The sequence below is a fragment of the Podarcis cretensis genome (assembly GCF_951804945.1).
Source record: "Podarcis cretensis genome assembly, chromosome: 13".
In the NCBI taxonomy this organism is placed as follows: domain Eukaryota; kingdom Metazoa; phylum Chordata; class Lepidosauria; order Squamata; family Lacertidae; genus Podarcis; species Podarcis cretensis.
Window position 1 is genome coordinate 6,373,100 of NC_137182.1, and position 26,354 is coordinate 6,399,453.

At 52.6% G+C, this 26,354-nt stretch overlaps 1 protein-coding gene across 4 annotated transcripts; it reads left to right on the forward strand.

Annotated features, from left to right (window-relative positions):
• The first annotated feature begins 1,395 nt into the window (after nt 1–1,395).
• On the forward strand, nt 1,396–25,942 carry LOC307200859 (uncharacterized protein). Of its 4 annotated transcripts, XM_079949886.1 has the most exons (8): nt 1,639–2,010; nt 4,130–4,206; nt 14,497–14,570; nt 15,035–15,078; nt 15,212–15,279; nt 15,401–15,707; nt 15,809–15,953; nt 25,753–25,942. In XM_079949886.1, exons 1-6 carry the CDS (start codon nt 1,827–1,829, stop codon nt 15,557–15,559), a joined length of 606 nt encoding a protein of 201 aa, XP_079806012.1. In that variant the 5' UTR covers nt 1,639–1,826; the 3' UTR covers nt 15,560–15,707; nt 15,809–15,953; nt 25,753–25,942. The 4 variants fall into 4 exon arrangements, 1 of the variants encoding a protein (XP_079806012.1); XR_013832456.1 differs by lacking the exons at nt 4,130–4,206; nt 14,497–14,570; nt 15,035–15,078; nt 15,212–15,279; nt 15,401–15,707 and adding exons at nt 13,237–13,304; nt 13,394–13,693 and having other exon boundaries at nt 1,913–2,010; XR_013832457.1 differs by lacking the exons at nt 1,639–2,010; nt 4,130–4,206; nt 14,497–14,570; ... (2 more) ...; nt 15,401–15,707; nt 15,809–15,953 and adding exons at nt 16,158–16,228; nt 24,693–24,999; nt 25,102–25,246.
• The last annotated feature ends 412 nt before the right edge of the window (nt 25,943–26,354 follow it).

Here is a 26,354-nt window from a genome sequence, read left to right on the forward strand (position 1 = left end):
CACAATTCACAGTGTGGGTCCTGTATACCTGAAGAAGGGTTGCCACCTGGTTCTTTAAAAACAGAGTTTTAAAATTCCATCCTTGACAAACTTAAAAGGATAGGAATCAGGCTGCAAAACCTTCTTTTGAGCAAGTCCAGCCATGAAGCTAGCTGCCTTTCCCCCTTTCCCCCACTTAAGAAAGAATCAGGCATCAACAACATGGGAACTTTAAAAATAAGCTTTATTTACTTTATAATCATGCATCGGTTCACATCAATAGTGGCATTAAAACAGTGCAGGCAAAATAGTGTTATACATTTGCAGGAGACCACCCCCCCCAAACCCCAGAAATACACAAAAGGTAGAATTTTGATAAATTGGGATATCAGTGAAAGTACAGGCTGCCAGACAAGGAATTCCTGGGCTGACTTTTGCAAACCAGGCTGGGGGGTCTAGCAAAGAGCAAATCTGTTAACACTCCTGAGATTGCTGGGCACACGACCCAAGGGGAAGTGGGAATGAGCCCTAAAGGTATGGTGGGTACACAGCCTATCGTTTCAAGGGAAAGGTCTCTAGCGGGCTTTGGCTCACATTATCCTGCTTCCTCCACAGGGCCAGGCTCCAGGGTTGAGGCTCCAGCTCCAGCTCCCGGGATGAAGGGCGAGAGAACATCCCAGGGGTTCCCGGCTGACATCCCTTGCACCTCTTCCCCACTGCCCCTTCTCCGTGGGGCATGGCTCCTTCCCGGCCCTGTTTGGTACAGAAGCAGCAGCCAACGTTTCCTCCCATTAAAACAGCTTCTCGGATTATTTCTGAGAGGGAGGAGACTTTGGCTGCTGCTTCTGTAGGCTGGTCGGACGCCCATACGGAGGAGAAGTGGGGAGCCCTGATAAGATCAGGTAAGTGGAAATGCCCCTTCCCAGGTCCCCCACCCTCATGCCCAAGACTGGGGCTAGTGTGGCTGGGAGCTAGGAGCCTGCTGATGTCTCCGTTTTCTTTGCAGGGAGGGAGCCTTTCACCAACATATACTTTGTTCTGGTCAAATCCCTGGAGAGATGTGATGACCCTCAGGTACTGGGGCAGAGGGAACAAAGGGGTCCTTCCATAGTTTTTGGCCCATCAGAGGCCCATTCTCATGTGATGTCCTGCTTCCTCCACAGGGCCACACCTCCAGGGATGAGGCTCCAGTGCCAGGATTATTAACAAGAGACCATCGTGGCGGTTCCCGGCCCCTGACCCTTGCCTGCCTCCCCCTCCGTCTGTTCTCCATGTGGGCATGGCTCCTTCCTGGTCCTACTTGGCGCAGAAGCAGCAGCCAAGGTTTCCACCCATCTAAAGCACCTCCAGAGTTATTCCGGAGCCGGGGGAGACTTTCGCTGGTGCCTCTGTGCCAGGCCATCCGGGACGGATGCCAGACGCCCGTACGGAGGAGTTCAGGGTGGGGCAGCTAATAAGATCAGGTAGGAGGAAATGCCCCCCTCCCAGGCCCCCCCTCCTGCCCCATACAGGGGTTAGCGTGGCTGGGAGCCAGGCACCTGCTGATGTCTCCGTTTGTTTTGCAGCGAGGAGAAGGTTCAGCCTGGGAGCCGCTGCATCACGGGAGGGACTGGAGCCCAGACAAAGGCCTCTCACCCCAGAGGTACTGGGACAGGGGGAACAAAGGGGTCCTTCCATAGTTTTTGGCCCATCAGAGGCCCATTCTCATGTGATGTCCTGCTTCCTCCACAGGGCCACACCTCCAGGGATGAGGCTCCAGTGCCAGGATTATTAACAAGAGACCATCGTGGCGGTTCCCGGCCCCTGACTCTTGCCTGCCTCCCCCTCCGTCTGTTCTCCATGTGGGCATGGCTCCTTCCTGGTCCTACTTGGCGCAGAAGCAGCAGACAATATTTCTCCCCGTCAGAAGCACCTCCAGAGTTATTCCAGAGCCGGGGGAGACTTTGGCTGCTGCTTCTGTGCCAGGCCGGAAGGGACAGAGCCCAGATGCCCGTACGGAGGAGTTCAGGGTGGGGCAGCTAATAAGATCAGGTAGGAGGAAATGCCCCTCACCCCTCTCCTTCCAAGCCAGGTAGGAGCAGCAATCGTTGGCAGCCAATGGGGACGTGGGCATGGGCAGAGAGCCAGGCCTCCACAGAGCCAGGCCTCCAGGGATGAGGCCCCAGCTCCAGCTCCCGGGATGAAGGGCGAGAGAACATCCCGGCGGTTCCTGGCTGGCAACCCTGGCATCTCTTCCCCACTGCCCCTTCTCCATGCGGGCATGGCTCCTTCCTGGCCCTACTTGGCGCAGAAAGAGGAGCCAAGGTTTCCACCCATCAAAAACACTTCCCGAGTTATTCCAGAGCCGGGGGAGACTTTGCCTTCTGCCTCTGTCTCTCCCCAGTCCCTCGCCCCCTCCTTCTATGCAAGTGGTCTGGCCATTATGTGCCCAGGCAGGAGCAGCGATCGTTGGCAGCCATTGGTGACGTGGGCATGGGCAGCCTGGCAGTGGTGCTTGTTCTGTCCCCCTCCTTCCCTGGATCAGCTGTCCAGACACCCTCAGCAGCACTCAGGTTGTTCCTACGGAAGTTTGGGGGCTGCTCCCCCCGGGGGCCCTATGTCTCCACCGCAGGAGGGCCCTGCCTCCGCTGGCTTGCCTGCCCATGGGCTGCTGCTGGTCTGCTCTGTGCCAAACAGGAGAAGGAGAGATGTGGAAGAGTGAGGAAGGGAGGGAGCTGGGAAGGCAGACTGGCAGGGGAGAAAATATTGAGGGTGATATGCCCCTGAAGGAAATCATTGGGGACGGCCCACGGGACTCCGGTTCCCTAGAGAGTACAATGTCCTTGTTCATTTGCAGGGCTGTGGTTTGGGGAGACCGCAACCAGTCCAGCAGCAGCCCAGAGGTGCCGGGAAACCCACCCAAATCCGGAGGCATGTTGTGACCTTGTGTGGCAGGGGGAAGTGATTCCCAGTGCTCTTGCTAGCTGGAGGAGGAAGGTCTGATTTAGAGATCCCTATAGTTTTATGGAGAGGGTTTCTCTGTGGTCCACCTGGCCAGGACAAGGAGTGGGGTCCTCTGCCAAGGCTGCGCTAGGGCAGTTTTAGGATGGCACGACTGGGGCGCTCACGCTGGGCACCACGCTGCAGAGGGGGCTAAAACTATGCAGAAGAACAAGAGGGAGGGGTGCCAAATCGTAGGGTGGTACAGGCAGGGCCGTAGTTAGGGGGTGGTGAGGTGGGCCCCCAACAGGTGAGGGGTGGGGCACAAAATCGGCTCAAAGATATGTCCATAAATATGTCTAAATATATAGATGATAATAATAAATATTATCATCTATATATTTATCTGGAACTCCTCCAAGCAATCAGAATAACAGAGTTTGTTTCTTCCTTGGGCGAGAGGCCCGCCAGAACGAGGGGGGAAAGGCTCCCACTTCAGGTAAGTGGAAATGCCAACTGAGTGCCCCATATTTTAGGAATGCTTCCTTCCCTTGTACCCCCTCCCTCATGCGCCAGACTGGTGCTATCATCTGGGATCCAGGCGCTTGCTGATTCCTCCATTTTCTCTGCAGGGAGGCAGCCTTTCCCCAACGTTTACATCATACTGGCGAAATCCCTGGAGGGACGTGGTGAACATCAGGTACTGGGACAGCAGGAAGGGGTCCTTGTGGAACTTCTTTTGGGGGGTCATCAAAAATGGGGCAGTAGTTTTTCATCTGCCTCTGCCCCTTCTCATCAGATGCTTCCTGCTTCCTCCACAGGACCACGCCTCCAGGGATGAGGCTCCAGTGCCTGCTCCCGGGACGAAGAACAACAGACCATCACTGCGGTTCCCGGTCCCTGATCCTCGCCTGCCTCACCCTCCATCCGTTCCCCGTGCGGGCATGGCTCCTTCCCGGCCCTACTTGGCGCAGAAGTAGCAGCCAAGGTTTCGCCCCATCAAAAACACCTCAAGAGTTACTCCGGAGCCGGGGGAGACTTGGGCTGCTGTCTCTGTGCCAAGCCGGCCGGGACGGAGCCCAGACACCTGTACGGAGCAGGTCAGGTTGGGGCAGCTGATAAGATCAGGTAGGAGGAAATGCCCCTTCCCAGGTCACCCCCCTCCTGCCCCAGACTGGGGGTAGCGTGGCTGGGAGCCAGGCGCCTGCTGATGTCTCCGTTTGTTTTCCAGGGAGGAGAAGGTTCAACCTGGGAGCTGCTGCATCACAGGAGGGACTGGAGCCCAGACAAAGGCCTCTCACCCCAGAGGTGCTGGGACAGGGGGAAGGACAAAGACCCCACAGGGAGGCAAAGTGTGGAAAGGCTCAGAGTTCAGGTAGGGGGAAATGCCAATTGAGTGCTGGAGTGAGGGGGGGGGAGCAGACTTGTCTCTCCCCAGCCCCTCACCCCCCTCCATCCAAGCCAGGCGTCAGGCCATTATGTGTCCAGGCAGGAGCAGCGATCGTTGGCAGCCATTGGTGACGTGGGCATGGGCAGCATGGCAGGGGTGCTTGTTCTGTCCCCCTCCTTCCCTGGGTCAGCTGGCCAGACTCCCTCGCCAGTGGGTCTACTTTGTTCTGGCCAAATCCCTGGAGAGACGTGAGGACCCTCAGGTACTGGGGCAGAAGAAAGAAAGGGGTCCTTTTGAAACATGTTTGGGGAGTCGTAGGAACACGGTCCCCTGTGGCTATTGCCCAAGCCGCCCTTATAAAAAGAACAGGTAAGAGGAAGGAAAGATCTGCATGGGGCTGGGAGAACACCCTACAAGTTGAGTGTCAACAGAGAATGGGAGAACCTTCCTGCATGAGAGGAGAAAAGAGATGGTCTCGTCCGGAAGTGGATTCCTCCACAGGGCCACGCTTCAAGAGAATGGTCTCCATCGCCACTTCCCAAGCTGATGGAGAAGAGCCAAACTCTGTCATCTGTGGCATTCCAGTCTTGCATTTCTGGATTGACTCCCAAAATATGTGTGAGCAGGAAAGAGTGATAACATGCACCAGCTTCTTGATTAAGCACTTCTCTCAACATTTGAACTTTGATGTGAGTAAGCAGGTCTCAAGGTGACCTCTGGACCAAGGCTTAAGGCTGAAAATTCAGATTAATTTTTTTCATAGGGCCGCACTTCCAGAGAATGGTCTTCGTCGCCACTTCCCAAGGTGATGGACAAGAGCCAAACAGAGTCTTCCATGACATTTCGGTCTTGCTTTTCTGGATTGTCAAGTCCTTGCATGTCGCTGGAGGAATCCATGCTACTCAGTGCCTTGCATGTCTTCTGGGATGTCCTGGTTGCTGTCTGAATGTGCCCTTCCCTGAAAGAGGAGAGTGGCATGAATGGCACATGTTAAAACTAAATAAAGAAATTAGAGCAACTGGTTGCTTGCGATATGCCAATGATCACATAATATTTCATAATAAACAGTGTTAAAAATAAAAAAAATAATGAGCTGTTTCAATTCCTTCTCTGCCTTCTCTGGCTGCTACTGGGAGCTCTGCTTAAGAAGGCTGGAGCCAGCTGGTTCTCATTAGAGCCTTCTCCTCAGAGTCCTTGAAGCTGCAGGTGAAGTCACTCCCCCTTCTCCCCCTTCAGGCTGCTGTTCAGCAGGTGAAGCTGATTCCTGCCCTGTGACACTATCTCCCTCCCCAAGGTGCGCCTCCACCTGCTGGGTGGGTGTCGGCTTTGGGGGAGCACAATGGTGGAAGTGATGGACGAATGGGGGGGGGGAGGGGGAACATCTTCCCATGCAAGGCATCTTCCCAGGAGGATTTTCCACGAAATTGGCCGTAGACCCCAAATCTATCATCTTCTTCTTTGGTGATCACTCGTAGCCGAGTAAGATTGTCTTCCATGAACACGGTCTTAACAGTGAGCCCATAAGTGACTGTGGAGGCCAATTCTGGGTGCACACATCCTTCCCAGTGGGGACATAGGTTTCTGGTGGGAGTTGATCATGGTGAGGGTTTGCCAAGCGTGCCTTCCTCTTAGCTTGTTTCTCCCTTTTGTCCTGAGTTCGAGTGTCTTCAAAGTCCATGACACCATTGCTAAAGGCTGTTCTCCACTTGGAGCGTTTGCAGGGTAGCATTTCCCAATTGCTTACACAACATTTCTTTTAGATCTGCCTTGAGAGAGTCTTTAAACTTCTTTCGTTGACCACCAGCATTTCATTTCTAAGTTGCTTGGGAAGATGATAATCAGGCATAGCCCAGGTCTGTAAAGCTGCTTTCCAGGTAACTGGAGAGGGTGGTGTGAGGTATCTGGGAATTAGGAATACAAGCCAAGCCTGGCTCCGAGGCCCTCCTGAATTGAGGTTATTCTGTTCCTGGGCAGCTGGCAGAGCCCCTCTTCGCTGGCAATGGGACTGCCACATTCCTCAGCCTCCATGGGAGACTCAGTCCCTCTCTGCGTCTCTGTTCCTTTTTGGCCACCATCAAACGACTCCCATACTGATCCTAAGCTGAAGAGCTGCCCACCCCAGCTGATCTCCTCCCTCCAGAACCCACCGCTCTCAACTGACTCTCAACTGCCTCCCCCCCAACATTCAAACTCCCTTTCAAAGCCTCCTCCAATCATCACTCTCCCCCAGAATTCCACTCTCTCTCTTCCCCCCTCCCTCCCTGCTTGACATTCCCTTGGGAATCCGAATACAATCACCTTAATTACAGTATTATGCACAATATTGTTATAGATTGAGGGAGGATCCCACTAAACCCTAGAAATTAATAAATGGTGGGGTTTGGGATTATTTGGGATGTGAAGGGAGAAATCCAAGCTGCAGAGGAATTCCTGGGCTATCCTTCGCAAAAGGACCTGGCCAAGCAAGGTTCTTTAAGTAATAATTGAAGGACAAGGAGAGCCTAACTGGAAATGCAAAAGAAGTCCTTTCCCCTTGCCCTGCGGTGTGAACAGAGACTGGGGATGTGAAGGGGAGCCAGGATAATGGTGTGGTGTGAGGAAAACTGAGGCTTTGAGCAAGGGGAGGAGGAGCAGAGTCTGGAATCCATCTTGGGAAGGCTGGCTGCCCTGTTTGGGGGACAAGTCCCTCTTGGAAGGACCTTGCTGTAAGATGTGATCTCCCTCCATGCAAACTGAGGGTGTAAACAGGTGAATAAACTGTATTTCTTGAAGGTAAGACAGTCTCCGCCATGTCTCAGTTCTCCAAAGGTGAGAGCCTGGAACCCCATGGACTCTTGCCATCGCTCAGTAGAGAGAGGGGCGGCACCTTTGGGAACAAAATTTTATAAGCCTGCTCTGACAAGTCATCCTGTTAGAAGGACTTGAGTTCCCGATTCCTGGTTCCTAGAGAATTGGGGGAAGTGTGCTGCAGGTTCTCCCCCCTGTTCTAAAAAGCAGATGTCTTCCCCTGAACGATCCTGGGAATTGGAGTTTGTCAGGGGTTCTGGGAATTGTAGTTCTTCGAGCAGAAAGTCGCAATGACAATGATCATTTGGGAAATGTCATGTGCTTTAAATGCTCATTGGAACCACTTTACATCATAAGAACTGTAGAGGTGGGAGGGACCCCGAGGGTCATCTAGACCAACCCCCTGCAATGCATGACTCTCAGCTAAAGCATCCATGGCAGATGGCCCTCCCACCTCTGCTCAAAAACCTCCAAGGAAAGGGAGTCTATCGCCTCCAGAGGGATTTCTCCCCACTGTCAAGCAGCTCTTGCTGTCAGAAAGTTCTTCCTGAAGTTGAGTCGGAACCTCCTTTCTTGTAACTTGAATCCATGGCTTCAGGTACTGAGAGCTTCTGGAGCAGGAGAAAACAAGCTTCCTCCCTCCTCCCTGTGACGGCCCTTGAGATATTGACAGGTCTGCATGGAGTGGCTCTCATATCCATGTCCTGAGGGACAGAGAGCAAAACCTTTCTCTGTCCCCTTTCTCCACCCCAGGCAGAATTGCGAGGAGTCAGTGCATCTGGCTGGTAAGAAGAGGGTCGGAGTTTGGAGCCCAGCCAGGGCTGGCTGTGGGCAGGATCCTGGCACTGTCGGGGGTTGGACTAGATGATCACTCTCAAATCTACCCTGCTATGATTCCATTAAGCAGCTAAAGGAACGGGCAGAGGAGCAAGATGCAGAACAAGGGGAGGCACAACCACACACCCCAACAGCACCCTCTGGCCTAACCCACGGGGGCCTCATCCCAGCACACTTTGAAAACCCCCCCCCCCATTTTATTGTTCTTAATTGAGCTGCCTGACAACCCAGCAGCCTGGCTCCATTTGCCAGCTGATGTCACAAAGTTCTGATTTGCATGCAAGCATTATGGTGGCCTGCAAGAGGGATGCTTGTCAGATGATGGTGAGGGACTTACAAGTGTGCCCATCAGCGATCATGAGAAGGAACGGTGAAGGTAGGAGGAGCTCCGAAGCCCAGAGGAGATGAGTTGGCAGTTTTAAAATGGATCTGAATGCATCTGAACAGAATCAGAATGTTCTGCAAAAGGAGGAGTTATGCAGATGGGCTCAGTTTGACCCCAACCATCTTTTCTTGGCAGTTTTAAAATGGCGTTAAATGTTTTTGCACAGTCACTGGTAGGGCTGCACTTGAAAGAAATTGAGAGATTATCTGGTGTGGGGAGTGCTCAGAGAGCCCTGCCAGGAACAAACTAGATATGAAGTTGAATGCAACAAGTAGCTTTTTAAAATGCAAGGAGGAGAGGGCTGATTGTTATCAGGATCACAGCAGACTGGAAGGACGTCTCCCCTGTTTCAGTCACAAGGGAAATTCCTCCCTTGAAACTACTATTGACATTGGGATTGGAAAGCCACCAGCGGCGCCCAAGGGAGCTTCCCTCTCATTGAAAGGGTTAAGCTGCTCTCACCCACCCACCCAGCTGCTATTTGTGGTTTTGCAAAAATGGCGCCTGTAAAATGCAAAAACAAATTCAATGTCACTTCTAATTTTGGCCTCACGGAAAAAATCTAAACACAGTTTGAGTTCTGTGGTACCAAAAACAGCAGCAATGGTGTTGAAACCATTAGGAAGGAAGATAATGCAAGCATGGTGCAATATGCAAGTAGCATGATAATCAGAGAAATCCCTTTATCTGGTTGCTGCCATAGATATTTCATACTCCGCCACCAAGTCCGGAACAACATCCATCACCCCATTGTCTTTAAACTGACAAGAGGCTTCAGTTTTCCATTGGGATGAGGCCATTTGGGCCCTTTTTTGCAGAGCTTGGGATTTTGAGGGGTGGCGTTGGGGGAGAGAGAACTTGCAAAGGACAACAACCCCAGACCCCAGAGCTGAAGGACAAAGTTGTAGCACTGATTACCATTTACAAACTGTCTCACTGATACAAATGTTTTCACCAATAACAATATATGAATAACATAATGTATTACAGCACATTAAAACATTATAGGTAAAGAAAAGGTAAAGGTACCCCTGCCCGTACGGGCCAGTCTTGACAGACTCTGGGGTTGTGCGCCCATCTCACTCAAGAGGCCGGGGGCCAGCGCTGTCCGGAGACACTTCCGGGTCACGTGGCCAGCGTGACATCGCTGCTCTGGCGAGCCAGAGCCGCACACGGAAACGCCGTTTACCTTCCCGCTGGTAAGCGGTCCCTATTTATCTACTTGCACCCGGAGGTGCTTTCGAACTGCTAGGTTGGCAGGCGCTGGGACCGAGCAGCGGGAGCGCACCCCGCCGCAGGGATTCGAACCGCCGATCTTTCGATCGGCAAGTCCTAGGCGCTGAGGCTTTAACCCACAGCGCCACCTGCGTCCCACTTAAAACATCATACAGCTTTGCAAACATAAAGAGCGATTTGGCTTGAACCATATTTTTAAAAATGTACAAAAAAGGTTGTTGGGGGGGGGGGAGCACAGAAGAGAAAAAAGTGAGGCCTTCAGCCGCCTTGCTCATTTCGCTCGGTGTGTACAAAGCCAATGCGCAGATGGGAAACCTCTTTTGGATTTTCAAAGTCCAGCAAATCTTAAAAGACGGCGCAGTGCCATTAGCAAGGTCACAGTTGGGTCTCGGCCAACAAGAAAAAGACGAGCGACATGACTGGTTAATCAAATGTGCACTATTGGCCCCTCTAGGCCTCCTATACTTCCTTGTAAGGGGGTAAAAAAGCTTTTTGTTTTCTGTGTTGGTGGTTGGAGGCGCCAGAACCAAATCCAGCCCACCGGGAGGTGCCTTGTTCACGCACACCAGAGGCAAGAGATGCAGACAAAGGGGCCACACCTTGTTCGGTGCATGGTCTACGCCGGCTGGGCTCTGCAGGATTTCAGGCCCAGCATCTCCCAGTCCTATCTGGATTGAATCTGGGCCCTTCTGTCTCCAAAGGAGATGCTCTACCAAGGAGCCACTTGTTAAAGGAGGACCATAGTTGTTATGTTCCCTATGAGGTGGTGGCGTAAGGCATGTCTCTCCCCAATGGCTGGAGTTCCCCCGAAACGTAGGAACCGTCGACTTCACAATAGAGCTTGTCAAATCAGAGAGGGGTGTGTGTGTGTGTGTGTGTGTGTAGTTGTTACGAGGCTTCCCCCTAAGTACATTCACCCCCTTGACATTGTGGCAATACTGCAAATGCTGCTTAGAACACAGTAGGATAAAACCGCAAGGTGGTTTTTGTTTTTGTTTCAAGTGGAGCTATCTGACTTAAAAGAATCTTGGGGAAACTGCTGCTGCCCCAGCCTCCCTTGAGAAAAGAACAGGTAAGACGAAGGAAAGATTTGAAAAGACAAATTTCTAGTTCCAATGGGGAAATATGGTAAACTTGGAGCTGCAGCTGGTCGTGGGTCACGCACTTTGGGATGTTTTTGGAGCACCACCACCTGGCAGGCACATTTTGAAACAGCCTGCCTTGCTCTAATCTTAAATTTCTTAAATAAAAAAAATTGAAAAGACAAATTTCTAATCCCCATATGGTATATTTAGAGCTGCAACTGATCGTGGGACAAGGCAAAGTGGGCCGTGTTTGCTGCATTGCAAGATTGCAGAGTCCCCTCCCCACACAAGACAGTCTCTGCCTCTCTCTCTGTGCCATCTCTAGGATTCATGGAATCAGATGGTGGGCCTTGGGTTCCTCATCCCAGCTGTCAACTGCCTGGCCATGCTTCTCCAAAGGGTGGCAGGTAGCAGTTGCTCCCAGCCTGGCCTAGATAGACCAAGGATGGAGCCACCCAGGGGCCTTTGTAGGAGCTCTGATCTGATCCCCAGGTGAGCTGCTGCCAGCCAGGCCAGAGGAAGGCAGTCTGGAGCTCCCGGGCAAAGGGCCAGCCGCTTTCCTGCATATTCATCTCTGGCGACTGAACATTTCGTGGCAGAGCTTCAATCTGTCTCTCTGTGTGCCTGTTTTGGGTTAGCACAGTGGGAGTGCAAGTGCTTCTTGCATCCTTAGACTCATAGAATCACAGAGCAGGACGGGACCTTGAGGATCATCTAGTCCAACACCCTGCAGGAAGATGCAGCTGTCCCAGATGGGGATTGAACCTGCACGCTGGGCCTTCTCATCCCCACACCTGAAGCCAAGCAGGGAGTTGAATCAAGGCCCTTCTGGGTGCCCGGATGGTGCTCTGCCACTGAGCTATAGCCCCTCCCAAACAGAAACACAGGAAAGGGACTTAGACCTTAGATTGCTCCATCTACCTCAGAGTGACGGGGGCAACCCAGGAAGATGGGCGGGGTATAAATAACTACTACTACTACTAGTAGTAGTAGTAGTGCAGTGTTCTTAACCTGAGGTACCACTTAGCTAAAGTGGTACCTCAGGTTAAGAACAGTTTCAGGGGCCTCCCCCTGCTGCCGCGCCGCCACCATGCAATTTCTGTTCTGTTCTCATCCTGAAGCAAAATTCTAAACCCGAGATACTATTTCTGGGTTAGTGGAGTCTGTAACCTGAAGCGCATGTTCTAAAAAGCAGATGTCTCCCCCCCCCCCCCAATGATCCTGGGAACTGTAGTTTGTTAGGGGCTCTGGAAACAGCTCCCATTAGCAGAGATCTGTAGAGTCCTAGGAACTCAGTCATGAGGAGGAACCAGGAAGGTCGGAGGAGCTCAGATGCCAGGTTCTTGAGTTGGGGAGGGATCCCGTGCCTTGGAAATGGAAATGCCTTCAAGGGGGACGTCTGGGAGATGGGGTTTGGTCCTGATGAAGCTCTAACAGAAGACCCAACGGGTTATCCCACATATTGGAGGACAGGAAGGGATTCCCCTCAGATCAGATTGGCTCAGGCATATCTGAGAGGAGCCAGCAGATGTAGTAACGGCTAGATTGGGGACTGGGAGCAGCTGGCAGGACCACAGAACACTGGTCCTAAAGGATCTACGGTGGCTCCCAGTACATTTGTGAGCACAATTTACAGTGTGGGTCCTGTATACCTGAAGAAGGGTTGCCACCTGGTTCTTTAAAAACAGAGTTTTAAAATTCCATCCTTGACAAACTTAAAAGGATAGGAATCAGGCTGCAAAACCTTCTTTTGAGCAAGTCCAGCCATGAAGCTAGCTGCCTTCCCTCCCTTTGCCCCACTTAAGAAAGAATCAGGCATCAACAACATGGGAACTTTAAAAATAAGCTTTACTTACTTTATAATCTTGCATTGGTTCACATCAATAGTGGCATTAAAACAGTGCAGGCAAAATAGTGTTATACATTTGCCAGAGACCGCCCCCAAACCCCAGAAATACACAAAAGGTAGAATTTTGATAAATTGGGATATCAATGAAAGTACAGGCTGCCAGACAAGGAATTCCTGGGCTGACTTTTGCAAACCAGGCTGGGGGGTCTAGCAAAGAGCAAATCTGTTAACACTCCTGAGATTGCTGGGCAGACGACCCAAGGGGAAGTGGGAATGAGCCCTAAAGGTATGGTGGGTACACAGCCTATCGTTTCAAGGGAAAGGTCTCTAGTGGGCTTTGGCTCACATACTGTATCCTGCTTCCTCCACAGGGCCAGGCTCCAGGGTTGAGGCTCCAGCTCCAGCTCCCGGGATGAAGGGCGAGAGAACATCCCAGCGGTTCCCAGCTGACGTCCCTCGCACCTCTTCCCCACTGCCCCTTCTCCGTGGGGCATGGCTCCTTCCCGGCCCTGTTTGGTGCAGAAGCAGCAGCAGCCAAAGTTTCCTCCCATTAAAACAGCTTCTCGGGTTATTTCTGAGAGGGAGGAGACTTTGGCTGCGGATACTGTGCTAGGCCGGTCGGATGCCCGTACGGAGGAGAAGTGGGGACCCCTGATAAGATCAGGTAGGAGGAAATGCCCCTTCCCAGGTCCCCCCCCCCTACTGCCCCAGACTGGGGCTAGCGTGGCTGGGAGCTAGGAGCCTGCTGATGTCTCCGTTTTCTTTGCAGGGAGGGAGCCTTTCCCCAAAATATACTTTGTTCTGGTCAAATCCCTGGAGAGATGTGACAACCCTCAGGTACTGGGGCAGAGGGAACAAAGGGGTCCTTCCATAGTTTTTGGCCCATCAGAGGCCCATTCTCATGTGATGTCCTGCTTCCTCCACAGGGCCACACCTCCAGGGATGAGGCTCCAGCGCCAGGATTATTAACAAGAGACCATCGTGGCGGTTCCCGGCCCCTGACCCTTGCCTGCCTCCCCCTCCGTCTGTTCTCCATGTGGGCATGGCTCCTTCCCAGTCCTACTAGGCGCAGAAGCAGCAGCCAAGGTTTCCACCCATCTAAAGCACCTCCAGAGTTATTCCGGAGCCGGGGGAGACTTTCGCTGGTGCCTCTGTGTCATGCCGGCCAGGACGGATCCCAGACGCCTGTACGGAGGAGTTCAGGGTGGGGCAGCTAATAAGATCAGGTAGGAGTTAATGCCCCTCACCCCCTCCTTCCAAGCCAGGTAGGAGCAGCAATCGTTGGCAGCCAATGGGGACGTGGGCATGGGCAGAGAGCCACGCTTCCACAGAGCCAGGCCTCCAGGGATGAGGCCCCAGCTCCAGCTCCCGGGATGAAGGGCGAGAGAACATCCCGGCGGTTCCTGGCTGGCAACCCTGGCATCTCTTCCCCACTGCCCCTTCTCCGTGTGGGCATGGCTCCTTCCCGGCACTACTTGGCGCAGAAAGAGGAGCCAAGGTTTCCACCCGTCAAAAACACTTCCCGAGTTATTCCAGAGCCGGGGGAGACTTTGCCTTCTGCCTCTGTCTCTCCCCAGCCCCTCGTCCCCTCCTTCCATGCCAGGGGTCTGGCCATTATGTGCCCAGGCAGGAACAGCGATCGTTGGCAGCCATTGGTGACGTGGGCATGGGCAGCCTGGCAGTGGTGCTTGTTCTGTCCCCCTCCTTCCCTGGGTCAGCTGGCCAGACACCCTCAGCAGCACTCAGGTTGTTCCTACGGAAGTTTGGGGGCTGCTCCCCCCGGGGGCCCTATGTCTCCACCGCAGGAGGGCCCTGCCTCCACTGGCTTGCCTGCCCCTGGTCTGCTGCCAGTCTGCTCTGTGCCAAACAGGAGAAGGAGAGATGTGGAAGAGTGAGGAAGGGAGGGAGCTGGGAAGGCAGACGGGGGGGGGGGGAATATTGAGGGCGATGTGCCCCTGAAGGAAATCATTGGGGACGGCCCACGGGACTCCTGTCCCCTAGAGAGTACAATGTCCTTGTTCATTTGCAGGGCTGTGGTTTGGGGAAACCGCAACCAGCCCAGCAGCAGCCCAGAGGCGCCGGGAAACCCACCCAAATCCGGAGGTATGTTGTGACCTTGTGTGGCAGGGGGAAGTGATTCCCAGTGCCCTTGCTAGCTGGAGGAGGAAGGTCTGATTTAGAGATCCCTATAGTTTTATGGAGAGGGTTTCTCTGTGGTCCACCTGGCCAGGACAAGGAGTGGGGTCCTCTGCCAAGGCTGTGCTAGGGCAGTTTTAGGATGGCATGACTGGGGCGCTCACGCTGGGCACCACGCTGCAGAGGGGGCTAAAACTATGCAGAAGAACAAGAGGGAGGGGTGCCAAATCGTAGGGTGGTACAGGCAGGGCCGTAGTTAGGGGGTGGTGAGGTGCGCCACCAACAGGTGAGGGGTGGGGCACAAAATCGGCTCAAAAATATGTCCATAAATATGTCTAAATATATAGATGATAATAATAAATATTATCATCTATATATTTATCTGGAACTCCTCCAAGCAATCGGAATAACAGAGTTTGTTTCTTCCTTAGGCGAGAGGCCCGCCAGAATGAGGGGGGAAAGGCTCCCACTTCAGGTAAGTGGAAATGCCAACTGAGTGCCCCATATTTTAGGAATGCTTCCTTCCCTTGTACCCCCTCCCTCATGCGCCAGACTGGTGCTATCATCTGGGATCCAGGCGCTTGCTGATTCCTCTGTTTTCTCTGCAGGGAAGGAGCCTTTCCCCAACGTCTACTTCGTGCTGGCGAAATCCCTGGAGGGACGTGGTGAATATCAGGTACTGGGACAGCAGGAAGGGGTCCTTGTGGAACTTCTTTTGGGGGGTCATCAAAAATGGGGCAGTAGTTTTTCATCCGCCCCTGCCCCTTCTCATCAGATGCTTCCTGCTTCCTCCACAGGACCACGCCTCCAGGGATGAGGCTCCAGTGCCTGCTCCCGGGACGAAGAACAACAGACCATCACTGCGGTCCCCGGCCCCTGATCCTCGCCTGCCTCACCCTCCATCCGTTCCCCGTGCGGGCATGGCTCCTTCCTGGCCCTACTTGGCGCAGAAGTAGCAGCCAAGGTTTCGCCCCATCAAGAACACCTCCAGAGTTATTTCGGAGCTGGGGGAGACTTGGGCTGCTGCCTCTGTGCCAAGCCGGCCAGGACGGATCCCAGACGCCTGTACGGAGCAGGTCAGGTTGGGGCAGCTGATAAGATCAGGTAGGAGGAAATGCCCCTTTCCCAGGTCCCCCCCTCTGCCCCAGACTGGGCTAGCGTGGCTGGGAGCCAGGCGCCTGCTGATGACTCCGTTTGTTTTCCAGGGAGGAGAAGGTTCAGCCTGGGAGCTGCTGCATCCTGGGCGGGACTGGAGCCCAGACAAATGCCTCTCACCCCAGAGGTACTGGGACAGGGGGAAGGACAAAGACCCCCGCAGGGAGGCAAAGTGTGGAAAGGCTCAGAGTTCAGGTAGGGGGAAATGCCAGTTGAGTACTGGAGTGGGGGGGGGGAGCAGGCCTGTCTCTCCCCAGCCCCTCGCCCCCCTCCTTCCAAGCTGGGGTCTGGCCATTATGTGCCCAGGCAGGAGCAGCGATTGTTGGCAGCCATTGGTGACGTGGGCATGGGCAGCATGGCAGGGGTGCTTGTTCTGTCCCCCTCCTTCCCTGGGTCAGCTGGCCAGACTCCCTCGCCAGTGGGTCTACTTTGTTCTGGCCAAATCCCTGGAGAGACGTGAGGACCCTCAGGTACTGGGGCAGAAGGAAGGAAGGGGTCCTTTTGAAACATGTTTGAGGAGTCGTAGGAACACGGTCCCCTGTGGCTGTTGCCCAAGCCGCCCTTATAAAAAGAACAGGTAAGAGGAAGGAAAGATTTGCATGGGGCTGGGAGAACACCCTACAAGTTGAGTGTCAACAGAGAATGGGAGAACCTTCCTGCATGAGAGGAGAAAAGAGATGGTCTCGTCCGGAAGTGGATTCCTCCACAGGGCCACGCTTCAAGAGAATGGTCTCCATCGCCACTTCCCAAGCTGATGGAGAAGAGCCAAACTCTGTCATCTGTGGCATTCCAGTCTTGCATTTCTGGATTGACTCCCAAAATATGTGTGAGCAGGAAAGAGTGATAACATGCACCAGCTTCTTGATTAAGCACTTCTCTCAACATTTGAACTTTGATGTGAGTAAGCAGGTCTCAAGCTGACCTCTGGACCAAGGCTTAAGGCTGAAAATTCAGATTATTTTTTTTCATAGGGCCACACTTCCAGAGAATGGTCTTCGTCGCCACTTCCCAAGGTGATGGACAAGAGCCAAACTGAGTCTTCCATGACATTTCGGTCTTGCTTTTCTGGATTGTCAAGTCCTTGCATGTCGCTGGAGGAATCCATGCTACTCAGTGCCTTGCATGTCTTCTGGGATGTCCTGGTTGCTGTCTGAATGTGCCCTTCCCTGAAAGAGGAGAGCGGCATGAATGGCACATGTTAAAACTAAATAAAGAAATTAGATCAACTGGTTGCTTGCGATATGCCAATGATCACATAATATTTCATAATAAACAGTGTTAAAAAAAAAAATAACGAGCTGTTTCCTTTCCTTCTCTGCCTTCTCTGGCTGCTACTGGGAGCTCTGCTTAAGAAGGCTGGAGCCAGCTGGTTCTCATTAGAGCCTTCTCCTCAGAGTCCTTGAAGCTGCAGGTGAAGTCACTCCCCCTTCTCCCCCTTCAGGCTGCTGTTCAGCAGGTGAAGCTGATTCCTGCCCCGTGACACTATCCCCCTCCCCAAGGTGCGCCTCCACCTGCTGGGTGGGTGTCGGCTTTGGGGGAGCACAATGGTGGAAGTGATGGACGAATGGGGGTGGGAGGGGGAACATCTTCCCATGCAAGGCATCTTCCCAGGAGGATTTTCCATGAAATTGGCCGTAGACCCCAAATCTATCATCTTCTTCTTTGGTGATCACTCGTAGCCGAGTAAGATTGTCTTCCATGAACACGGTCTTAACAGTGAGCCCATAAGTGACTGTGGAGGCCAATTCTGGGTGCACACATCCTTCCCAGTGGGGACATAGGTTTCTGGTGGGAGTTGATCATGGTGAGGGTTTGCCAAGCGTCCCTTCCTCTTAGTTTGTTTCTCCCTTTTGTCCTGAGTTCGAGTGTCTTCAAAGTCCATGACACCGTTGGTAAAGGCTGTTCTCCACTTGGAGCGTTTGCAGGGCAGCATTTCCCAATTGCTTACACAACATTTCTTTTAGATCTGCCTTGAGAGAGATGATAATCAGGCATAGCCCAGGTCTGTAAAGCTGCTTTCTAGGTGCTTGGAGAGGGTGGTGTGAGGCGTCTGGGCATTAGGAATACAAGCCAAGCCTGGCTCCGAGGCCCTCCTGAATTGAGGTTAATCTGTTCCTGGGCAGCTGGCAGAGCCCCTCTTCGCTGGGCATGGGACTGCCACATTCCCCGGCCTCCATGGGAGACTCACAGTCCCTCTCTGAGTCTCTGTTCCTTTTTGGCCACTGTCAAATGAGGGCAATGGTGACCCTCATACTGATCGTAAGCTGAAGAGCTGCCCAGCCAGCTGATCTCCTCCCTCCAGAACCCACCGCTCTCAACTGACTTTCAACTGCCTCCCCCCCAACATTCAAGCTCCCTTTCAAAGCCTCCTCCAATCATCACTCTCCCCCAGAATTCCACTCTCTCTCTTCCCCCCTCCCTCCCTGCTTGACATTCCCTTGGGAATCTGAATACAGTCACCTTAATTACAGTATTATGCACAATATTGTTATAGATTGAGGGAGGATCCCACTAAACCCTAGAAATTAATAAATGGTGGGGTTTGGGATTATTTGGGATGTGAAGGGAGAAATCCAAGCTGCAGAGGACTTACTGGGCAATCCTTCGCAAAAGGACCTGGCCAAGCAAGGTTCTTTAAGAAATAATTGAAGGACAAGGAGAGCCTAACTGGAAATGCAAAAGAAGTCCTTTCCCCTTGCCCTGCGGTGTGAACAGAGACTGGGGATGTGAAGGGGAGCCAGGATAATGGTGCGTGGTGAGGAAAACTGATGCTTTGAGCAAGGGGAGGAGGAGGGAGTCTGGAATCCAACTTGGGAAGGCTGGCTGCCCTGTTGTGGGGGACAAGTCCCTCTTGGAAGGACTTTGCTGTAAGATGTGATCTCCCTCCATGCAAACTGAGGGTGTAAACAGGTGAATAAACTGTATTTCTTGAAGGTAAGACAGTCTCCGCCATGTCTCAGTTCTCCAAAGGTGAGAGCCTGGAACCCCATGGACTTTTGCCTTCGCTCAGTAGAGAGAGGGGCGGCACCTTTGGGAACAAAATTTTATAAGCCTGCTCTGACAAGTCATCCTGTTAGAAGGACTTGAGTTCCCGATTCCTGGTTCCTAGAGAATTGGGGGAAGTGTGCTGCAGGTTCTCCCCCCTGTTCTAAAAAGCAGGTGTCTTCCCCTGAACGATCCTGGGAATTGGAGTTTGTCTGGGGTTTTGGGAATTGTAGTTCTTCGAACAGAAAGTCACAATGACAATGATCATTTGGGAAATGTCATGTGCTTTAAATGCTCACTGGAACCACTTTACATCATAAGAACTGTAGAGGTGGGAGGGAACCTGAGGGTCATCTAGACCAACCCCCTGCAATGCATGACTCTCAGCTAAAGCATCCATGGCAGATGGCCCTCCCACCTCTGCTCAAAAACCTCCAAGGAAAGGGAGTCTACCGCCTCCAGAGGGATTTCTCCCCACTGTCAAGCAGCTCTTGCTGTCAGAAAGTTCCTCCTGAAGTTGAGTCGGAACCTCCTTTCTTGTAACTTGAAACCATGGCTTCAGGTCCTGAGAGCTTCTGGAGCAGGAGAAAACAAGCTTCCTCCCTCCTCCCTGTGACGGCCCTTGAGATATTGAGAGGGCTGCATGGTGTGGCTCTCATATCGATGTCCTGAGAGAGAGAGAGCAAAACGGTTTCTCTCCCCTTTCTCCAGCCCAGGCAGAATTGCAAGGGGTCAGTGCATCTGGCTGGTAAGAAGAGGGTCGGAGTTTGGAGCCCAGCCAGGGCTGGCTGTGGGCAGGATCCTGGCACTGTCGGGGGTTGGACTAGATGATCACTCTCAAATCTACCCTGCTATGATTCCATTAAGCAGCTAAAGGAACGGGCAGAGGAGCAAGATGCAGAACAAGGGGAGGCACAACCACACACCCCAACAGCACCCTCTGGCCTAACCCACGGGGGCCTCATCCCAGCACACTTTGAAACCCCCCCCCCCATTTTATTGTTCTTAATTGAGCTGCCTGACAACCCAGCAGCCTGGCCCCTGTTTGCCAGCTGATGTCACAAAGTTTTGATTTGCATGCAAGCATTATGGTGGCCTGCAAGAGGGGTGCCTGTCAGATGACGGTGAGGGACTTACAAGTGTGCCCATCAGCGATCATGAGAAGGAACGGTGAAGGTAGGAGGAGCTCCGAAGCCCAGAGGAGATGAGTTGGCAGTTTTAAAATGGACCTGAATGCATCTGAACAGAATCAGAATGTTCTGCAAAAGGAGGAGTTATGCAGATGGGCTCAGTTTGACCCCAACCATCTTTTCTTGGCAGTTTTAAAATGGCGTTAAATGTTTTTGCACAGTCACTGGTAGGGCTGCACTTGAAAGAAATTGAGAGATTATCTGGTGTGGGGAGTGCTCAGAGAGCCCTGCCAGGAATAAACTAGATATGAAGTTGAATGCAACAAGTAGCTTTTTAAAATGCAAGGAGGAGAGGGCTGATTGTTATCAGGATCACAGCAGACTGGAAGGACGTCTCCCCTGTTTCAGTCAGAAGGGAAATTCCTCCCTTGAAACTACTATTGACATTGGGATTGGAAAGCCACCAGCGGCGCCCAAGGGAGCTTCCCTCTCATTGAAAGGGTTAAGCTGCTCTCACCCACCCACCCAGCTGCTATTTGTGGTTTTGCAAAAATGGCGCCTGTAAAATGCAAAAACAAATTCAATGTCACTTCTAATTTTGGCCTCACTGAAAAAATCTAAACACAGTTTGAGTTCTGTGGTACCAAAAACAGCAGCAATGGTGTTGAAACCATTAGGAAGGAAGATAATGCAATCATGGTGCAATATGCAAGTAGCATGATAATCAGAGAAATCCCTTTATCTGGTTGCTGCCATAGATATTTCATACTCCGCCACCAAGTCCGGAACAACATCCATCACCCCATTGTCTTTAAACTGACAAGAGGCTTCAGTTTTCCATTGGGATGAGGCCATTTGGGCCCTTTTTTGCAGAGCTTGGGATTTTGAGGGGTGGCGTTGGGGGAGAGAGAACTTGCAAAGGACAACAACCCCAGACCCCAGAGCTGAAGGACAAAGTTGTAGCACTGATTACCATTTACAAACTGTCTCACTGATACAAATGTTTTCACCAATAACAATATATGAATAACATAATGTATTACAGCACATTAAAACATCATACAGCTTTGCAAACATAAAGAGCGATTTGGCTTGAACCATATTTTTAAAAATGTACAAAAAAGGTTGTTGGGGGGGGGGGGGAGCACAGAAGAGAAAAAAGTGAGGCCTTCAGCCGCCTTGCTCATTTTGCTCGGTTTGTACAAAGCCAATGCGCAGATGGGAAACCTCTTTTGGATTTTCAAAGTCCAGCAAATCTTAAAAGATGGCGCAGTGCCATTAGCAAGGTCACAGTTGGGTCTTGGCCAACAAGAAAAAGAGGAGCAACATGACTGGTTAATCAAATGTGCACTATTGGCCCCTCTAGGCCTCCTATACTTCCTTGTAAGGGGGTAAAAAAGCTTTTTGTCTTCTGTGTTGGTGGTTGGAGGCGCCAGAACCAAATCCAGCCCACCGGGAGGTGCCTTGTTCACCCACACCAGAGGCAAGAGATGCAGACAAAGGGGCCACACCTTGTTCGGTGCATGGTCTACGCCGGCTGGGCTCTCCAGGATTTCAGGCCCAGCATCTCCCAGCCCTATCTGGATTGAATCTGGGCCCTTCTGTCTCCAAAGGAGATGCTCTACCAAGGAGCCACTTGTTAAAGGAGGACCATAGTTGTTATGTTCCCTATGAGGCGGTGGCGTAAGGCATGCTTCTCCCCAATGGCTGGAGTTCCCCCGAAACGTAGGAACCGTCGACTTCACAATAGAGCTTGTCAAATCAGAGAGGGGTGTGTGTGTGTGTGTGTGTGTGTGTGTGTGTGTGTGTAGTTGTTACGAGGCTTCCCCCTAAGTACATTCACACCCTTGACATTATGGCAATACTGCAAATGCTGCTTAGAACACAGTAGGATAAAACCGCAAGGTGGTTTTTGTTTTTGTTTCAAGTGGAGGAATCTGACTTAAAAGAATCTTGGGGAAACTGCTGCGGCCCAATCCTCCCTTGAGAAAAGAACAGGTAAGACGAAGGAAAGATTTGAAAAGACAAATTTCTAGTTCCAATGGAGAAATATGGTAAATTTGGAGCTGCAGAAAATATGGTATATTTAGAGCTGCAGCTGATCGTGGGACAAGGCAAAGTGGGCCGTGTTTGCTGCACTGCAAGATTGCAGAGTCCCCTCCCCACAAGAGACAGTCTCTGCCTCTCTCTCTGTACCATCTCTAGGATTCATGGAATCAGATGGTGGGCCTTGGGTTCCTCATCCCAGCTGTCAACTGGCTGGCCATGGTTCTCCAAAGGGTGGCAGGTAGCCGTTGCTCCCAGCCTGGCCTAGATAGACCAAGGATGGAGCCACCCAGGGGCCTTTGTAGGAGCTCTGATCTGATCCCCAGGTGAGCTGCTGCCAGCCAGGCCAGAGGAAGGCAGTCTGGAGCTCCCGGGACCCGGGACCTGGCTCCTGAGGCAGCTGTCTATGCAGCCCAGTGGGTGAGGTCTTCTGCCAGGCAAAGGGCCAGCCGCTTTCCTGCATATTCACCTCTGGCGACTGAACATTTCGTGGCAGAGCTTCAATCTGTCTCTCTGTGTGCCTGTTTTGGGTTAGCACAGTGGGAGTGCAAGTGCTTCTTGCATCCTTAGACTCATAGAATCACAGAGCAGGACGGGACCTTGAGGATCATCTAGTCCAAACCCCTGCAGGAAGATGCAGCTGTCCCAGATGGGAATTGAACCTGCAAGCTGGGCCTTCTCATCCCCACACCTGAAGCCAAGCAGGGAGTTGAATCAAGGCCCTTCTGGGTGCCCAGAAGATGCTCTGCCACAGAGCTATAGCCCCTCCCAAACAGAAACACAGGAAAGGGACTTAGACCTTAGATTGCTCCATCTACCTCAGAGTGACGGGGGCAACCCAGGAAGATGGGTGGGGTATAAATAACTACTACTACTACTAGTAGTAGTAGTAGTAGTGCAGTGGTACCTTGGGTTAAGGTCTTATTTCGTTCTGGAGGTCCATTCTTAACCTGAAACTGTTCTTAACCTGAGGTACCACTTAGCTAAAGTGGTGCCTAAGGTTAAGAACAGTTTCAGGGACCTCCTGCTGCTGCCTTGCTGCCACAATGCAATTTCTGTTCTGTTCTCATCCTGAAGCAAAATTCTAAACCCGAGATACTATTTCTGGGTTAGTGGAGTCTGTAACCTGAAGCGCATGTTCTAAAAAGCAGATGTCTCCCCCCCCCCCCAATGATCCTGGGAACTGTAGTGTGTTAGGCGCTCTGGGAACAGCTCCCATTAGCAGAGATCCGTGGAGTCCTAGGAACTCAGCCATGAGGAGGAACCAGGAAGGTCGGAGGAGCTCAGATGCCAGGTTCTTGAGTTGGGGAGGGATCCTGTGCCTTGGAAATGGAAAACCATTGGGTGTTGAGTGTCCCAGGATTGTGCCTTGCCTTCAAGGGGGACGCCTGGGAGATGGGGTTTGGTCCTGCTCAAGCTCTAAGAGAAGACCCAACGGGTTATCCCACATATTGGAGGACAGGAAGGGATTCCCCTCAGATCAGATTGGCTCAGGCATATCTGAGGAGCCAGCAGATGTAGTAACGGCTAGATTGGGGACTGGGAGCAGCTGGCAGGACCACAGAACACTGGTCCTAAAGGATCTACGGTGGCTCCCAGTACATTTGTGAGCACAATTCACAGTGTGGGTCCTGTATACCTGAAGAAGGGTTGCCACCTGGTTCTTTAAAAACAGAGTTTTAAAATTCCATCCTTGACAAACTTAAAAGGATAGGAATCAGGCTGCAAAACCTTCTTTTGAGCAAGTCCAGCCATGAAGCTAGCTGCCTTCCCTCCCTTTCCCCCACTTAAGAAAGAATCAGGCATCAAGAACATGGGAACTTTAAAAATAAGCTTTACTTACTTTATAATCTTGCATTGGTTCACATCAATAGTGGCATTAAAAACTGTGCAGGCAAAATAGTGTTATACATTTGCAGGAGACCACCCCCCCCAAACCCCAGAAATACACAAAAGGTAGAATTTTGATAAATTGGGATATCAATGAAAGTACAGGCTGCACAACTGTGCCAGACAAGGAATTCCTGGGCTGACTTTTGAAAACCAGGCTGGGGGGGTCTAGCAAAGAGCAAATCTGTTAACACACCTGAGATTGCTGGGCACACGACCCAAGGGGAAGTGGGAATGAGCCCTAAAGGTATGGTGGGTACACAGCCTATAGTTTCAAGGGAAAGGTCTCTAGTGGGCTTTGGCTCACATACTGTATCCTGCTTCCTCCACAGGCCCAGGCTCCAGGGTTGAGGCTCCAGCTCCAGCTCCCGGGATGAGGCGAGAGAACATTCCAGCGGTTCCCAGCTGATGTCCCTTGCACCTCTTCCCCACTGCCCCTTCTCCGTGGGGCATGGCTCCTTCCCGGCCCTGTTTGGCGCAGAAGCAGCAGCAGCCAAAGTTTCCTCCCTTTAAAGCAGCTTCTCAGGTTATTTCTGAGAGGGAGGAGACTTTGGCTGCAGCTTCTGTGCTAGGCTGGTGGGATGCCCGAATGGAGGAGAAGTGGGGAGCCCTGATAAGATCAGGTAGGAGGAAATGTCCCTTCCCAGGTCCCCCACCCTACTGCCCCAGACTGGGCTAGCATGGCTGGGAGCTAGGAGCCTGTTGATGTCTCCGTTTTCTTTGCAGGGAGGGAGCCTTTCACCAACATATACTTTGTTCTGGTCAAATCTCTGGAGAGATGTGACAACCCTCAGGTACTGGGGCAGAGGGAACAAAGGGGTCCTTCCATAGTTTTTGGCCCACCAGAGGCCCATTCTCATGTGATGTCCTGCTTCCTCCACAGGGCCACACCTCCAGGGATGAGGCTCCAGTGCCTGCTCCCGGGATGAAGAACGAGAGACCATCGTGGCGGTTCCCGGCCCCTGACCCTCGCCTGCCTCCCCCTCCGTCCGTTCTCTGTGCAGGCATGGCTCCTTCCTGGTCCTACTTGGCGCAGAAGCAGCAGCCAAGGTTTCCACCCATCTAAAGCACCTCCAGAGTTATTCCGGAGCCGGGGACGACTTTCGCTGCTGCCTCTGTGTCAGGCCGGCCGGGACGGATCCCAGACGCCTGTACGGAGGAGTTCAGGGTGGGGCAGCTAATAAGATCAGGTAGGAGGAAATGCCCCCTTCCCAGGCCCCCCCTCCTGCCCCATACAGGGGTTAGCGTGGCTGGGAGCCAGGCGCCTGCTGATGTCTCCGTTTGTTTTGCAGCGAGGAGAAGGTTCAGCCTGGGAGCTGCTGCATCCCGGGAGGGACTGGAGCCCCGACAAAGGCCTCTCGCCCTAGAGGTACTGGGACAGGGGGAAGGACAAAGACCCCCGCAGGGAGGCAAAGTGCGGAAAGGCTCAGAGTTCAGGTAGGGGGGAAATGCCAATTGAGTGCTGGAGTGGGGGGGGGGAGCAGGCCTGTCTCGCCCCAACCCCTCAACCCTCTCCTTCCAAGCCAGAGTTGGGCCATTATATGCCCAGGCAGGAGCAGCGATTGTTGGCAGCCAGTGGTGACATAGGCATGGGCAGTATGACAGGGGTGCTTGTTTTGCTTCCCTCCTTCCCTGGGTCAGCTGGCCAGACACCCTCGCCAACGCTCAGGCTCTCCCTACAGAAGTTTGGGGGCTGCTCCCCTATGTCTCCACCACAGGAGGGCCCTGCCTCTGCTCGCTCACCTTCCCCTGCGCTGCTGCCGGGCTGCTCTGTGCCAAACAGGAGGAGGAGAGATGTGGAAGAGTGAGGAAGGGAGGGAGCTGGGAAGGCAGACTGGCAGGGGAGAAAATATTGAGGGTGATGTGCCCCTGAAGGAAATCATTGGGGACGGCTCACGGGACCCCTGTCCCCTAGAGAGTATAGTGTGCTTCTTCCTTCGCAGGGCTGTGGTTTGGGAAAACCTCCAGCAGCCCAGCGGTGCCGGGAAACCCACCAAAATCCGGAGGTATGCTGTGACCTTGTGTGGCAGGGGAAGTGTTTCCCTGTAATCTTACCAACTGCAGGTAAAAAAAAGTTCCTGCCCCGAGAGCCTTACAATCTTTAATATGAGACAGGGAGGAAACAGAGAAAGGTTGAGGTCCAGGCTGGATCCTGAGTCCTCCTGCGAGACATAAGCCAGGGTTTCTGAGTTTAGACTTCAGGATTCCCGGACATTTCCCACCTGTAACCTCTCCCTCTGTTTTTATTTTCCTTTCTGTCTCCTAGGTGCTAAGAGGCTGCTATGGTGCCCCCGGGGCAAGAAGGGGGCTGCTGTGGCACAAAGAATGAACCAAGCTTTGGAAATTGTGGTATGTTAATTCCATGGGGAATCCATTCCCCACATGTGCAGGAAGGTTGTGGCCCCGACCTGCGTGAAACAGTGCTGGGTTGGGGTGTTGCAGGCCGGTCTCGTACCACCCCCTCGCCCCCCTCCTTCCAAGCCAGGGGTCAGGCGCCCAGGTAGGAGCAGCTATCATTGGCATCCAGGGGTGACGTGTATTTTCC

Coding starts and splice junctions, on each gene's coding strand:
- LOC307200859 (XM_079949886.1), top strand. CDS start 1,827: ATGGCTCCTTCCTGGTCCTACTTGGCGCAGAAGCAGCAGACAATATTT. Junction 14,571..15,034: donor AAACCCACCCAAATCCGGAG/GTATGTTGTGAC, acceptor TTTCTTCCTTAG/GCGAGAGGCCCGCCAGAATG. Junction 15,280..15,400: donor AGGGACGTGGTGAATATCAG/GTACTGGGACAG, acceptor CTTCCTCCACAG/GACCACGCCTCCAGGGATGA.